The sequence below is a fragment of the Phalangium opilio genome, unplaced genomic scaffold, assembly GCF_054372755.1.
Source record: "Phalangium opilio isolate 3A_F unplaced genomic scaffold, DU_Popi_V2 ptg000077l_1, whole genome shotgun sequence".
Lineage (NCBI taxonomy): Eukaryota > Metazoa > Arthropoda > Arachnida > Opiliones > Phalangiidae > Phalangium > Phalangium opilio.
Genome location: NW_028324185.1, coordinates 11,829,016 through 11,845,277, shown reverse-complemented (window position 1 = coordinate 11,845,277; position 16,262 = coordinate 11,829,016). Strand labels below are relative to the sequence as shown.

General features: G+C 36.9%; 2 protein-coding genes across 2 annotated transcripts; both read right to left on the bottom strand.

The window, feature by feature from the left end:
- Nucleotides 1-10,211: 10,211 nt before the first annotated feature.
- On the bottom strand, nucleotides 10,212-13,210 carry LOC149658541 (uncharacterized). The gene is made up of 7 exons (XM_089844817.1): nucleotides 11,861-13,210; nucleotides 11,581-11,789; nucleotides 11,281-11,374; nucleotides 11,034-11,197; nucleotides 10,770-10,967; nucleotides 10,542-10,703; nucleotides 10,212-10,488 (listed from the first exon to the last, which is right to left on the bottom strand). Exons 1-2 carry the CDS (start codon nucleotides 12,085-12,087, stop codon nucleotides 11,618-11,620), a joined length of 399 nt encoding a protein of 132 aa, XP_089700943.1. The 5' UTR covers nucleotides 12,088-13,210; the 3' UTR covers nucleotides 10,212-10,488; nucleotides 10,542-10,703; nucleotides 10,770-10,967; nucleotides 11,034-11,197; nucleotides 11,281-11,374; nucleotides 11,581-11,617.
- Nucleotides 12,543-15,476, bottom strand: LOC149658540 (uncharacterized). Its single transcript, XM_089844764.1, has 6 exons — nucleotides 15,426-15,476; nucleotides 13,799-14,474; nucleotides 13,739-13,746; nucleotides 13,474-13,623; nucleotides 12,727-13,254; nucleotides 12,543-12,608 (listed from the first exon to the last, which is right to left on the bottom strand). Exons 1-6 carry the CDS (start codon nucleotides 15,474-15,476, stop codon nucleotides 12,543-12,545), a joined length of 1,479 nt encoding a protein of 492 aa, XP_089700890.1.
- Nucleotides 15,477-16,262: the final 786 nt, after the last annotated feature.

Genomic DNA, 16,262 nt, shown 5'->3' with positions numbered 1-16,262 from the left:
GTATTTGTCATTTCCTCTATTCTGAGTTTCAGAAAACCAGTGTTATATCGTCTGAAAGATTTGGACAACAAGCATATAAGCGGGTTGTTTTACTCTGATCAGCTCATTCGAACAGTGGAGCCCAAACTGTTTAAGATAGACTCCATACTCAAGAAACGTAAACGTAAAGGAAAATTAGAATATTTTGTATCGTTTATCGGTTTACCTAAATCACAGAACTCTTGGGTAATAGCCGAAAATGTCGAGAAAATTTGAATTCTATTTATCGCTACCTAGCGACGCTAGTATGGATATCTACCCTAATAACACTATGGGTAGTTACATCACTAAACTACCGGATCCTATTAATTTACAAGGACAGTGGGAAATTTCGTTAGTAGAGATAATTTATACAAACAGCTTCTACAATGTAATATACAAAACCAATAAGAGAAAAACACTTGAAGATTCATTGGATGATGGCAACTTTAAAAAACCCAAAAACCCCAAGTCATGCGACTTAACATACCAGGTTGAACGAAAAGATGCAAAACTGACCAGAAACGAAATCTATCAGCTGCATAATATACCGGCTGGTCATTACAAATCACTAAACCACGTTGTGGAAACTATCAATACTTCCAAAGTATGCGAAAAAACAGCTTCTTTATTTCATATTAATGAAACGACGGGACATGTAAAACTAAAAACCGATGCCACTGGTGATACAAAAGTTATCTTCAAGACCCACAAATCATTAGCCGACATCTTGGGGTACAAAGACCATCTCAATATACAAGGTTTGAGTGATAGACCAGCCAGGCTAAACTACCACGTACCATCTCAATTATATATTTATTGCGACTTGGTAGAAGGGGAAATTGTCGGTAACATCCACGCCCCCCTCTTACGTATTATACCCATCGAAGACAAGAAACACGGGGATGCCGTGTGCCTTACTTTTGTCTCACCCCATTACGTCCCTTTGTCAAAACATTATATTAGCGAGGTTGGCATTTATATAAAGGATCACATGGGCGAACCGGCTTTATTTCAGTTTGGACTGTTGCACTGTAAAGTTCATTTAAGATGCGCAAGTCCAACGCGTTAGATAACAAAAGATGTGTCTACACTGATTATTATACTCAACAAGCGATGTCAGGTGGTGGTCTGACGTTTTACGTTGGGAAACAGGGACAACACGGTCATGGCCAAAACGGGGAAGGCATTGGCTCGTTCTTGAAATCTTTCGGTAGATACGTATCACCTTTCTTAATTAAAGGGGCAAAGTTCATTGGTAACCAACTTCTGGGCACATCTTCAGAGATTATAAACGATGTCGCCGCTGGAAAGGATCTGAAAACTTCCGCTAAAAGAAGATTCACCGAAACGCTGGATGATGTACAACAACAATACGGTAGAGGAGGGGGTGCCAAACAAAAGAAAAGACTAGCTAAAAAGAAAAAAATACCAAAGAGAAAGAAATCTATAAAACAAAGCAACACAAACAAATTTAAATCAGATAAACGTAAACTTTCATTCAAAACGGTTCGCGATATTTTCTCTCCCTAAAAAATGACTGAAGCTTGCAGCACGGGTTTCGATATTTTCGCCACCCCTCCCCTTCAAACGGCCATCGAAAATTCCAAATGGGTTCCGTATCAACCTTTGACTCCTTGAAAGGCGACCAACCTATTGAATTTGAAGTAACGTCTAGCGGCAGCGAATACGTGGATACAGCGTTAACAATGCTGTACACCAGAACTAAAATTGTAAATGAAGATGGAACCGCTTTAACAGCCACTGACGAGGTTGGACCCGTTAATAATTTCCAACACACTCAATTTGAGCGTGTCGATTTGGAGCTGGGTGATTGCGCAACAACACCCGCTGCTAGTAACTAAGCGTACTACGGCTTTGCTTTTGGCCCTGACGTCATACGGTCCGGCAGCTAAAGAATCCCATTTGGGTGCCTCCTTGTTTTACAAGGATACAGGCGGAAGCATGGATTCGCTTACAGAAAATATGGGTTTTGTTAAACGTCAGAAACTCGTAGCATTATCCGAGGAAATTGAAATGTATTCCAGCCTTTACGTAGATATGTTCAATATCCCCCGATACCTGATAAACGGCGTTTCTATGAAATTAAAATTACATAGAAGCAAAGCTAGTTTTTGTCTTATGGGTAAACTTATCGCGTCAGGCAATGGTTATAAACCCGTAATCGTTGAAGCCGTATTATACGTCTTAAAGCTTCAATTAGCTCCTAAAATTCTATTTGCTCACGAACAAGCTTTAAGCATTAAAGTCGCCCAATATAGTTACACTAGAACGGAAACTAAAATATTCACAATTGCGCCAAATATCTTAACAACATCAATCGGAAACATTTACCTAGGTACCCAGCCTTCACGGGTTAAAATCGCTATTGTAAAACACACCTCTTACAATGGAACGTTGGATAGTAACCCCTTTGACTTTGGACATTGGAATGTCAATCATCTAGCAGCATTCATCAATTCCGAACAATACCCCTCCAAAGCGTTAAAACCCCACTACAGTAAAAAGCAATTTGTCCGAAGCTACTACACTTTATTTTCGGGGTCAAACAGTCACTACAACCACAAGGGGAACAATATCTCTATGGATGACTTTGCCTCGTGCTACGCCATATACTGTTTAGACCTGACACCTGACGGTAGCGCGAGTCATTGCGATGATTGGAGTCCTACGAAGCAGGGACAGTTAAGATTAGAATTGGGTTTTGAAAAACCCACGCCCAATACACTAAGCTGCATCGTACGATCCGAATTCCAGGCTTTGTTACAAATAGATAAAAATTGAAACGTGTCAATCGTTTGTTAAGAGATATAATGAATGCCGAACAGATAACACGATTTGTAAGATTCACGCCGCATTTCATGGGGGTTTATCCAAGTGATTTATTACCCAAAGAAATTGACAAGTTTCCTTCGTCCATTATAATAAATTTAGACAATAACTACAAAGACGGGTCTCACTGGGTCAGCGTCTACTTTGATGGCAAGAGACGTGGTTATTATTTTGACTCATTGGCTTTAGGGAACTTTCTCCCCTCGATTAAAGAATTTGTTAAAAGAAATTCTAGAAAATGGTCGTTTAACAAAAGAAGACTACAAAACTTGTCAAGTTCGACATGCGGACTATATTGTATTGCTTATATAATACAGAGAACAAATTTGCTCTAGAATGAAACATACAACTAGCGGATGAGCGCAGCGAAAATACACCCCCCGTCAAGTAGTTGTGGAAATCCTTTAGTCGAGAACAAAATTCTCAACCCCGTTAGTTAGGCCCCAAATGGGCAAATTCTTAAACCTTTAATTAGCCCCCAAATCGACAAATTGTTTAGGCTGAGCCAGCTCTAAATGAGCAGAATTACCTTTAACTGGCGTTTAAATAAAGAGTTGTTGTTATATTTTATCCAACCGTCGTAATTAATTATCATAAAGTTTGGAGTGATTTTTCAGTCGGTCACCTCAATAAAAACTTTCTGTACCAAAAACACGAAACATTCTAATTTCGCAAAACAAAATCTTCAACAAGGTTACCATATGAACACTTTTCTCCAAACATTTTTCATTGAATAGTAGTTCTAGAAAAAATGGCAACTTCAAAGAAGGGATACCAGCTTTGTAACGGGGGAGCCCGTTACCTGGGTTCACCACCACATGGAGCGATCTAAACCGATACCAAAGTTCCCCGCTAGACGGCCCCGGAAGCTGAACTTTAGACCTGTCGTCTGCTCGAGAGCCGGGATTGGACGTTCCCCGGAGGCCCGAGGGGATAAATTCAAACCTAGCCCGGGAATCAGGGCAGTTGGAGGAGTACCGGCATCAGAAGCAGTTAATAATACTTTATAGAGTAATTGACTTTATTTACTTAATGATTGTTATTTAACGGATTGTAGATTTATTGTTACAAACGGATTGTATATATAATTTAACCAGATTTATATTTTAATAAATGCATTGGATTTAACTGAAATTTCGTAGTCGTGTGTTTTCGGGTCTTAGTGGAAAGCACGCGATTACAAATGGTGCCCCGAGTGAGGAACAACATTTGAATTTCGCGCCATTATCTTCCGGGCTTTGCGTTTAATACGGACTTGTGTTTGATACGGACGTTGGACACTTGTGCCTTCACCGAGTGAACTTGCTGCTATTGGCCGTGTTGGCTGATGAACGTTTTGTGTGTTCCTTCTGGACAACGCGGGAATTTGAACATCCTATAGTGAGCCCCTGACCCGGCCTGGGGGGATCTTTGAGGGTGTTCCGCAGTCAACGGGAACACTCTACTAGCACGGCCAACCAAAAATCTACGAACGATAAGTTGATCTTACAAAAGTTTTTTTACTCGGTTTTTGTTCTGTATTTTGGCCCAGTGGGTGTTGACACAGGGGTGATATAGGATTCCCCAGTGGGCTATGTCACATTCCTAGACCCACGTGATAGGGCGGGGCAAGAGAAAAAAGATTTTTTTTGGCTTCTACGTGTCGGCGTTTGTTAGCGCTCAGTTTTCGTTAAGACGCCATTCTGGGCACTTGCTATCCCGTGTATAGAACTAGTTGTTGAAACCAAATTAGAAGAAAGCATTTTTTGTGTGCCCTTGTTGAATTCTCACCAATTCTTCGGTAAGGTTATGAATTTAACTCTTACTTAAGGATAGTTTTGTTTGTATAAATTAACCGCGATTCCGTGAATCACTTATCCTAAGCCTGGGTCGCTATTATTTTTACCGGGATGAGTCATTGCGTATAGGATTAGCCTACCTTCAGGGGCTGCCAACTTGGGCCTTGGTCTTATTGTCACAGTATTTATTAATCTAAGTGGCTTTCTTATTTCTTAAATGTTGTTTTTATATCATTATCAATTTCATTTTGTCAAATTAACTATTATTTGCGAAAGTAATTACAATATTCAATATTTCCAGTATGCTAACATACTATATAAATTAAAAATTGTGATCTTTTCCGGGAACTTTTACTTCGCGGATAATGAGGTTTCCGTATAAAGTAAATAAACATAAATTGAAAAGGTATATGGCCACAAGCATATTTAACGCAAATGCCGCAACAGAGAGATCTATAAACTCTTTTCGCGGGAGGGAAGAAAGCCCTTGATCTCTCCTTTTTCCCCGCCAAAATATGAACTTTATGGAGGCAACTATTTCCAAATGGGCATGACTGACAAATAAGGATTTTTAAAGAACAAAAAATAGAGAAAAGCTGCTTGTCTACTTCAGAAATTCTTAGGACTACTGTACTGGTAGCAAAGGCACCAGGCGATGCCCGTTGGTACATTTTATTAGGTTTCTGCCAAAAATGACGGAAAATTCGGAACATTTATAGATAGAAAATCGAAGGTCAAAAGCCATAACCCCTAAACTGAATATTAGCGATATTCAAAGAGCTTTTTATTTACATTTATGGCCGCCATTTTTCAAGATAGCGGGGGAATTTAAAAATATTTTTAAGTGCGTGTCTACTACTTAACAGTAACGTCCATGCAAAAGTTCAGCCTTCTAGGTAAAGCCGTTTAGGCTGGACTTTGACTTCTATAGTTATAGATAAGTTATGACTATTGAGTACTTCGGAGAGACGCAAAAAAATAAAACAAAAAAAGCCGTACTCTGTTGTTCCACGGTTACCATGGTAACGGCTACCCTACCACGAAAGTACATACTATTTCGTGTATAGCCTCTTTGCCTTGTTTATCATCGAGTGTAAAGCCGTTCAATATTGAATGCGTGATCAACGGCTTTGCGCCCTCTATCTTATTGATCAGCGCCCAAAGATGTCCAATAGATTTTCAAAAATATTTGATCAGTTCTGGACTTGTGGCTTCTGCAAAAAAACGTTTAAGTCTTATCATTATTAATTTAAACTCGTCTCAAGTTGCAATTGCAATGCGTAAATTGCAAAATTAATCGGTGCCATTTTAGTTCAATCAATATCTACTTTCTTAAAAAACCCCGAAGATGCGACTTTATTAAATCTTATATAAGTACAAAAATGACTTCTAATAAGAAAACAAAACTGTTCGATCATACATATTGAAAATAAAAAAAAGTTACACACACACTTCGAATTTTAAAATAATGCCGAAATTTCTTTATAAAAAAAACTAAAATTATAACGACATTGTAAAAACAGACTTCAAAATTAACTTTTTTTGTAGTTTTTCTTCATATTAAATTAAAAACAGACTTGTAGTTTTTCTTCATATTAAAAAAAGGCACTAGGAGTATTTTCCTTTAGAGGTACATTCGTCTTTTTGGCTTTGGATTTGGCAGTAGTAGTAGCACTAGATTCAAAGGGCTTATATTTTTGAATAATTAAGCTCTGTTTATAGTTCATGTCCTTCAATTTTCCATGTTCCTGCAAAAAACCACGCCATGTTAAATTAATTATAGTTAAGAATTTTAGCTTAAAAATGGTTAAAGTTAAGCATGAGTTTACTCAGGCATCTTAAGCCTTCATTATTTTCTATTTTATCTATGTCTAAATAGATCCCTTCAACTTCTTTGTAATTTTTGACATAGTTTTCTTTATCCTCTTGGGTGACGCAATCAGCAGGAAAACCGCTAGCTATCGTTTTATACTCAAGGAAAGCGTTTACGTAGTCTTTAAAAAGCCCGCCTTGTTTAGTATTGGGATCGTATTGTGTTACCTGGTACGACCAAGATTCATACATCTGAGTGATTTTGTATCCTCGTTCTACGGCGTACCGCAACTAATCGGTTACCTACGTGCCCCTCAGTTCTCTTTGATCAGGTGTGTGGGTGCAGTCCCCTTGAAATTGTGTCTTACAACAAGTGTAACACAGGGGGAATGTTAACTTCCCATTTATTCGAGCTGGCAATACCGGATGTACTAGATTTTGGGCTGGGAGTACATCACACTTAAGGAGTCCATCAAAAGAGAAGATGTCTGGGAAATTATCTAGAATAGTTTTGGGATGACCAATAGGAATTTTTACCGTTTTGTTGACGAAGGGGTGTAGGCTAGTGAATTCAACGTAGTGCATTTTTTCTGTAACCGTTGTTTTATGGTAGAGCTTGTTAGCGCAGCAACATCCGCCGAAGAAAGTGTCGCGAGGGTTTAACCTTTTGGACGTTTTAATGCGAATATCACTCCGTTTTTAAAAAGTCAATAATTTCGGGGTTATTTGTTTTGTCTGGTTGCCACTCACATTCCCATTTGACGTTTACTTTATATTCTCGTGACTCTACTAATTTTCTTCTCAGTTTTTGTGTATCTTGTGTTTAACGTTTCAGTAGGGTCCCCATGTAAGATCTGGTTTCTATTGATGGAAAAGTGTATTTTACATCCATGATAATAGCAGCCCATGTATTCAAACACTTCTTTGTTGATCGGGGAATAGCCATCTACCTTCATGGTCTGTATTTTAACTTCCTTACCCCTAAAAGAGGATTGAATGGGGATATTTCTGTCATGCGAAGTCCATTCAAGCCATTCAAAGACGCCTAAAGATTGGTTCTCACCAAGTCTGTAGTCGTTTGAGGGAATGATACTAATGGTATTCGATTTAAGATAATTTTTCCTGAAAACGTAAGAACAAACGCCAGAGAGAGTAACTGAGCCGCAATTAAAAGGATTTACATTGGTGACTTTGAGGAGAAGAGACCGAAAGGTTATACACCCTATAAAGAGAAGTAGAGTGTCGTTCTCGCAATAATGATTCAGCTCGTTTAAGAAGTTAAACCCTTTCTCTTTACTGCCTTCGGCATTGTGCCATTTTATAATGGTGTCCAAGTTTTTCCTGGTGAAGTACTGACAACCATAGGCTTCTGTAGGTGGTAGAGTGTTTTCCAAGACGTAGTTAGTCTCCTCCTGTCTTTCAATATCGAACTCGAGATCAACTACGTTGAAAAGTAAATGAGGAAAGTACCCCTTGGCGGCATTAGGGAGACCAAAAGTGCCGGGGAATTTAGATAAGGCCACAGGAATAAAATTGTAGGAGTCTAGGAACAGTAGATTAGAAAGTTTCATTTCTAAAATTCGTGTGCCGTTAATTTTCTGAGTTTCGGGGACAAATTTCTCGTCACGATTGATTATTTCTCTAATCAGTAATTGATTGTCATAGTTGCTGCCAAAATGGGATAGCACGATAACTTTCTTCACGTCAAATAAACTGACCAAATAATCCATGAATAGAGCTATGGGTTTACCGGTTGTGAATCGTTGTTTTCAGGGCCCAAATTGGTTGCATTTAAGACAATTAAAATCTAGGGATTTTTCGTCTATACAGTCCTCACAGACTGAGATACTGACGCATAAAATAGGTTGATGTTCGTAAGCCCCCAGCTTCCTTTGACATACTTTCGTCTGTATACATTCTACATCTAAGAAAACGTACATGTGTTCAGGTATATTACGACGAGGTTTTTTCGAAGGGATAAGAGCGGGGTTTTTATCCTTAATCACTTGAATGTAGCACAAGTGATCACTAGGTTGATGCTTTCCACAGACCTGACAATATATTTCCCCGCATGTGTGCCTAGTAGTACGTTTTCCATTATCAATTATTTTAAAGCAACTCTTACAATGGCAAAGGCGTTCACAAAGAGGTTTTTTTGTTGTTTTCTGCAATCAAGTGACTGGTATAACAGTCATCGCCCCAGAATTTTCGCAAACATGACCCGCATGTTTTTTCGCGACCATGACAAACTGTCGGACGCATACATTTAAAACAAAAGTCGTTGCATTTGTGGGACTGAATATGCCAGTAAGGGGTAAGACATTTCTCGCAAAAGTGATCATGACTAAATAAGGGTTTTAAATTCGTAATTACATTGTAGTGATTACTCTCATTAAGAAGAAAGAGACGGGGTCTAGTATCGCTGGGTTCATTCTCTCCTAAAATTAAAATGGGTACCCTATTTTAAAATTTATAGACAAAGATAGAGTAAGCCGATAAATAAATTTTAAATTTCTGAAATGAGTCGGGGGTACCGCATTCGTCTAGGGTGACTCCTGCCTTGCGACATAGGTCTAAAGCGGCTGTTATGGAATTTTGTTGTGGGGACCTATTCTGGATATGGATTCGTAATGAGCTTTTAACTCTTTGTTGTTTTTGTTGTTCATGTAGTCACGATGAGAAATAGCTACACAAAGACTTCGGGCCAGGCATAGATTATCGGTACTCGTAATCCACGATTATCTTTAGAGAAAATATTGAAGGGTTTAAGATGACGACGACTAGATCGGCCGTATCCTTCGGGAATTTTCACTATATGGAATATTATTTTTACGGGTCCTTGAAAAAAATGTTCAATTTCATCGTCATAAAGTAGTTCGGCTAGTTGGTCAAAGACGATAGAGGGGTCTACTTGGTCTAGTCTTTTAAAGGATAATTCTAATTCAGACCTGCAATTTACACTTACACTGTTAAAAAAAGGGACTATTCGATACCTTACATGGTATTTTTCGTTGCATCCCCAGGCAACCCATATAAGTGTACGAAAAAATACCTCCAATTGAAGGTACTGTAAAATACCTTACAAACTAGGTATTTTTTGATATCTCAAGGTACGCAAAAGTACCATCAAAGATATTATTTGAAGCCTTTTTGAGATCAAAAAACCCTTTAACGGTCTTTTTACAACCTACTTTTTCGACGAAAGGTATTATTTCAATCCATTTTTGGGATTGAAAAAACCCTTTAACGGTCTTTTTACAACCCTCTTTTTCGAAGATAGGTATTATTTGAAGCCTTTTTTGGGATCAAAAAACCCTTTAACGGTCTTCTTACAACCTACTTTTTCGAAGATAGGTATTATTTGAATCCATTTTTGGGATTAAAAAAACCCCTTAACGGTCTTTCCACAACCTAATTCTTAGCAGAAAGGTATTATTTCAATCCATTTTTGGGATTAAAAAACCCCTTAAAGGTCTTTTTAAAACCTACTTTTTAGAAGAAAGGTATTATTTGAATTCTTTCTTGGAATGAAAGAAACCAATTAAAGGTCTTTTTACAACCCACTATAGGTATTATTCGAAGTAGTATAACAAAAGGTTTATGGGTTAGGAATTTCATATTTAATACTTAATTTTTTTACATCATTTTCCAATATTTTGGTGCCTTATTTTTACAACAATTTATTCATAGCGTTTTTAATGGGAATTGAAATTTTTTTCAAACATGGCTCGATAACAAAAACCATTTTTGAATAAATTCTAAGGTTTTCTGTAATCCAAATGGATACGCGATCCCAAAAACATAATAAGAAACGAACATTAAAACGAAACCCCTTGTAATCGTCGGAACATTGAATTTTACAGTTTCCAAAACTAGTTTACAAGGTTTACCCGAATTTTCGTCACCTTCAACTTGCAACACGGCGTTCTCGTGGGTCGCGGGATTCACGGTTGACAGCAATTCTGGATTCTCTTTGAAAATAATTGGCAAAGCAGCAAACTGGCATTGATCTCCATTTCTAAAAAAACTATTGCTATACCCTGGATTTTACAGTGTTCAAAATTTTGAAATTAACATTACCAGTAAACTTCTCATCATTCAGAAAATCCTTTTGGGCCTCCATCTGTTTGTATAATTTCTTAAATAACCGTGAATTTTTTTGACAAGCGGCTGTATGAATGCAATTAACTTCTTTTCCGGATTCATTTCGATCCTGATAACTCGTTGGAATTCCTTAATAAGCTACATGGGGGAAAACACATATAATTGACGATGCATAATTGAATAAAGAACGTCACCAACACTGACCTCGTTGGCATTTTTCAAGTTTGGAAATATTTCCAAAATTTCTGGAACATTTTTCTCCACCATCAATTTTTGCCGAAAATGAAACGTGCGCTTCATTTTTTCATCAATTATTGCCTCAATAGGCCTCGTTTTTTTACACTCTTCCACTATACATTGAAGATGGGCATTAATGCTTGTTTCATCTTCTAGAAATTCATCCTGTAAGAATTAAATAATCAAGTTTAAAAATTGCTCATTTAATTTTATAAAAATTAAATTATTCACAACTCAGCCTCGATTCGTTGAATTTTTTTCTTCTCAAAGGGTTTCTCCTTGTTTACTCTTTTATTACTTGAATGCTTCTCTGTAGCAGCTTGGACGCATTGTAAGTGGGTTAAAGGTCTTCTTTCCCTTTTGAACTTTGATTTTAAGCTTGCGAGCCAGGTAGCCTAGATAATTTAGAATTTACATAATTAATTGCACTTGATAATAACATTTGAATGTTAACAGTATTTTATATAATAAAACTCACATATTCAGGTCCTTCTTTGCTTCTACAGACTAAAAATCAGTTCTCTTTCACTAAAGCAGTGACGACTCTGACATATTCATCGTGAGTAGGATACCTTAAATGTCACAAATAGTTTTGTTACTTAAAAATAATAAAATTCAGATCCATGATATTTCGTAATAACCCCTATTTTTAGGCGTGCAAAATAATAGACATCTTTCATCTTGGGGTTAAACTTTTAGATTTTAAATAATACTTGTCCTTTGAATGTTAGTAATATTCACAATACGATATAAAAAACTAAATTTAATTTGCACTTACATAGTATATCTGGTAATATCTTCATATAATACTTGAATTATTTTCGCTGAGTAACGGATGTGAAAAACCAAACCATTTTTTCCTTAATGAGCTCCATGATGTTATGTGGCAATGTTGGGATTTTATATGATAAGGGAAGTTTTATTTCGATCTGCGATGGCTCCCCTCCATCATCATTTTCAATCATCATACTTGATTCAGAACTGCCGCTGTAAACATTTAATAAATCCGAAGTTATAGTTTATAGCAACAATAATACTACTAAGGTTTTAATACTCACGATGAAGTTGAAGGAACGACTATTCCATTTTCAGCCCTTTCTACAACTTCATTGTTAGGTTGTCGAACAGCAATCTTCCCATGAATATTTAGTTCCGAACCATCGGGTGGACTCTCTTCGTCATCACTTTCTATGTCAACAAATTTCTTCCACTTTGGTGAGAGGAGTTTAATTGCTTTGAAATCAGTTTTGAAGGATTTTCTAATCTTGGTAGACAGATTTTCCATGGTGAAAGGTTGTTGTAGGATTATTTCTTTAGTTCGATCGTCGCAAGTAACGCAATAACTTCGGGTTTCCTATACTCATGAAAGTGATAAATTTCAAACACGGTTAGTATTAAAAAATAAGTGTGGTTTTTACAATGTGACTTTAAAATTAATGACAAACATGATATCTTAAACAGATGTACAGTTTAGATTTCACGTAATAAGAGTTCATTGCTGAAAAGTCAATTTCACCACCAGGCTTAATGATCTTCCATAGTTTTGAATCTTTGACTTCGAGAGCATTAAGATGTGGTGAAAACTCCACAGCCGTATAAATTTTGCCACATATTATCCAAAGACCATGAATTTTTAAAATGCGTGCAATTTTTAGGAAAACTGGTATGTTTTCACCATGAACTAAATCGACAGTTACAAAGGTTTTCATTTTATATGATACTGATTTAATTTTGATTTCATTAGACTAAAAAGACTATCAGGTTCTCTTTTTCGACATTTAAATAGGAGCAATCTCTAATTGTTTCCTTTAGATCATATGGGAGAGTAGAAAACAACAAAGGTTTTGCATATTTTTCGTGATCATCGTCTTTCAGACCATTTTTTTCCTTTAAAGTCATAACATTGGGAATATTGGTGGCGCACTGCTAATGTTTTGGCGATGTTAGTAAAATTTCGACCTCTACTGGCCATTAGCTTAATATCTTGATGCTTTGCTTCAAATCTAATGCAAGATAGTCTTCTTAGTGGACCATACTTCAAGGTTAGCCGAGGGTAGTGAATTAGATAATGGACTTTAGGAGTAAACTTTGTAGGGGCCAATTCCTTTAGTTTCTGGTAAAATTGCTCTATTAAATCGCTGGCATGTGGAAGCCAATATTTCTCAATAACCGGAGCTACAAAAATATCTACTATTTCTCTTAGAGTTAAGTATATTTTCCAATAAATATTATCTTGAGGAACGTGCGCCCCAAATATAAAGGGAAAAAGATAAAAGAAGCAAGATTTCTGGGCCGCAGACCCTGTTAAATTCGCATCTTTTAATATCATGCCCTTTGAAAATATACCATGTTTATTGGCAGTATCAAGGCAAGCATATTGGAATTCAGTTAAAATTTCGTTCATGCCATCGAACGAAAAGATATCACCAGTGATAAGGCCAGCTAAAAATATCTTCAAAACAAGAGGTATTACTCCTTCATACAGGTCGTGCATAATAATAGGGGGGAAGCTTTCAGTCAGTTTAAATCCAGGGATGTCAAAAAATGGCGATTTTTTAACCACGCCGGATATTTTCGTATTAGTTGGGTTTTCTAAAATAGCTTGAAGGTGTTATAAATGGCCTCGCTCAGTTTGTAATGTAAAGTCCCTTTCCAAAAACTTTTCACAGACCGTTTTCTTGCAAGCCATGCACTGTCGACATATTCTCATGCCAGAAAAACCTTTATTAAAACCAGCCAAGAGATGGGACGATAGATTATCGCCAGATATTGTGGCTAAAGCGCCCTTAATGACCACATTTCTTATCTTGATATATATACCCTCCGTTTGAAAAGTTATTAAATTTTGAATGAGAGGGTGAATGATGGGTTCATAACCGTAATTTTAACCAGGGTATCTCTGACTATAACAGCTAAGTAAATATTGCTCAATTTACTTCTAAATCTGGGCGATAAATTGCCAATGAAAAAATAAAAAACACTTATTTTGTGTTTACCGCGTTTGGAGCCTAGTGGGTTAGCTAATTCCAGCTCATCCGTATATAAATGTATTCGCAGCATTGACCTATTATTTTTAAACAAATGATGATTTTTGAAAAATTCTCCGTCGTTATAATCAGTTAGTTTGTCATTTTCACGCTCATTATTAATTTCAGTGTATCTTTGAAATTCCTCCCATACATCATCGAAACACATAATCTTCTTCAGTAATTCCAAGATATTGACATACTGAAACGTGTCTTTAAATGTTTTACCATTTCGTTCATGTTCCCCCAAAGTATACTCTGTGGGTAGAAGCAAATCTAGTTCTTGCGCGCAAAACAAATTTAATTTATGTTCACTTCTCGTGATATCAGTCAGAGCCTCGGTGGCAGGTATTTGGTTTGCATTAGCATTTCTACAAAGGTCTTCAACGTTCTCAACTATGTCACCAATATCATTTGCAATATTACTGGCTATGGATCGTGGGAGTAAATACTTTTCTCTAATTTTTAAAAGCGTCAACGCAAAATTCTTCCTCGAGTTTACTAAATAATCATCAGAATTTGGCGCTTCCATTTGATTTGCACCATTATCTAACTCTTCGACCTGTTCTTCTCCAGGATTGAAAGGTACTACTACGTTACCAACTTCAGAATTTTCATACTCTCTCAAATAATTTTTGTGATTACGCTGAACGTGACTTTTATAAGAGTTGTAATTTGTGTAAGATATACCGCAGTTTCCCAAATTGCATTTTATTTTCTAATTCGGATCATGTTTGTGTAGGTTGCGATAATGCGCTAGTAGTTTGTTGAAAGATGGTCTTTTTGTCCCGCATATTGAACACTGATACATTCTTAGTTCGGAACAAAAGCCAAAATAAACATCTGATAAACCTTGGCTGCGTTAAGAGACACTTATCAAAGAAACGAGGCTCCATATAATTATGCTTTGATACATGTCACTAAACGCAACTAGAAAAGAATCTGTGATCAACCGGAAATTATTTAAGTCAAGGGTTCAGAGAAAATTCCTTTACTGATTCTTAGCTTAACCTCAAAATAATAAATTTATCTCAAAACAAAACTAATCACATCAATTAGGCCTAAATCAAGTTTATGCTAACTCTAAAATTTTCATTTCACCCTCGTTTAAAAAATTAAAGCTACAAAATTATATTTCGAAATTCACCCTTACTTAAAAAAACATTAAAAAATAAACTTTAGAGTAGAAGGAACTGTAACCGTTTAAGACAATTTCTTAATAACAAATGTCAAAAATGAAAGTAAAAAAAATATTTTAAAAATAATTACCATTTCCTTGTTAATGAGTGTCGCAAGTCACATTAACCCTTGATTATGACTTTATCCCTTTAGGGATTGTTGATTGCATAAGTTTTGTTACAATACAATCAAAAGGTAAATTTCCCTATGTATGAAGTAAAAACACTTTTGTTAATTAAAAAACCCAAAAAAAAATGGCGATCCCGTTGTTTGGGACCAAGCGTCTTGATACTGGCGCCCTCTTTTGGTTTAAAAAAAACTCTGAACACGTTGCTTTGGGCCTAACGCCTCAATGCTTTGCTGGAGCCCCCGTGCTGTACCGTATACGACACGGGGATCCAGTAAATACGGCCCGTACCAGGGAGGAGTAGCTAAGAGCAAAAATGCCGCTCGTGTTTTTCGGCCTCATGTTGCTTAAGCCTTTGCGGAGGGAGCTTCATCACAATAGTATTGTTACCAGTGTTAATGAATACTATTTTAAACTATACCGCTGGTCACTAATATTATTGTGTAAGCTTAACTTTTGTAATATTAAAATAAATTATGTAATTAAATGGTTTAAAACAGAATCTTACCTTGAAATTCTACTGTGCTCTTCCAAATTTCTTCTTTGTTCAGTCTTAAGTTTTTAACCTTTGTTAATTAGAATTAACAAAGTGTCGCGGTAAAAAGCACGCAATCGATGACCGTGTGTCTATGTACAATCTCTTTTACTATTTATACAACCGACCGTGATTAACTGACGCGGACTTAAATTCCGATTTCCGTTAGTAATTAAAAGAGCGCGAACACAAGCCGCCCCAAATCACGAACAGCAAAAGTCAGCAATGGCGCCCAATACCAAAATGATCCCTAAACTAGACTAAAGTGACTGAAATTTATTTTCCTTACTCTGTTTGACTCCAACGGGGGGAGTCAAACTGCCGCCGTATTCTGCAGGCCTAGCCTTCCGCGCCCACTTGGATTCTCGTCGCTCATTGGTCCGTAAAGGAACTGGATTCTGGCTTCTTATTGGCGGCTTAGGTTTCGACTTTCAAGACGAAATTGAATTGCGGATGTCCACCAAATTTGAAATACGGTTTTTCGATGGGTAAATCGTTCAGCGTCATCAACCGGTTAACTCACCGGTGCTTTTGCTTTAGTTTCTGATGCTGAACGTAGCAGACTACACTTCATCATTGTTAGAGGCGACTTG

Coding starts and splice junctions, on each gene's coding strand:
- LOC149658541 (XM_089844817.1), bottom strand. CDS start 12,087: ATGGAAAATCTGTCTACCAAGATTAGAAAATCCTTCAAAACTGATTTC. Junction 11,790..11,860: donor GTCGTTCCTTCAACTTCATC/GTGAGTATTAAA, acceptor AAATGTTTACAG/CGGCAGTTCTGAATCAAGTA.
- LOC149658540 (XM_089844764.1), bottom strand. CDS start 15,476: ATGAGGCCGAAAAACACGAGCGGCATTTTTGCTCTTAGCTACTCCTCC. Junction 14,475..15,425: donor CTCTTAGCTACTCCTCCCTG/GTACGGGCCGTA, acceptor AGTCACGTTCAG/CGTAATCACAAAAATTATTT. Junction 13,255..13,473: donor GCATGGCTTGCAAGAAAACG/GTCTGTGAAAAG, acceptor CTTGTTTTGAAG/ATATTTTTAGCTGGCCTTAT.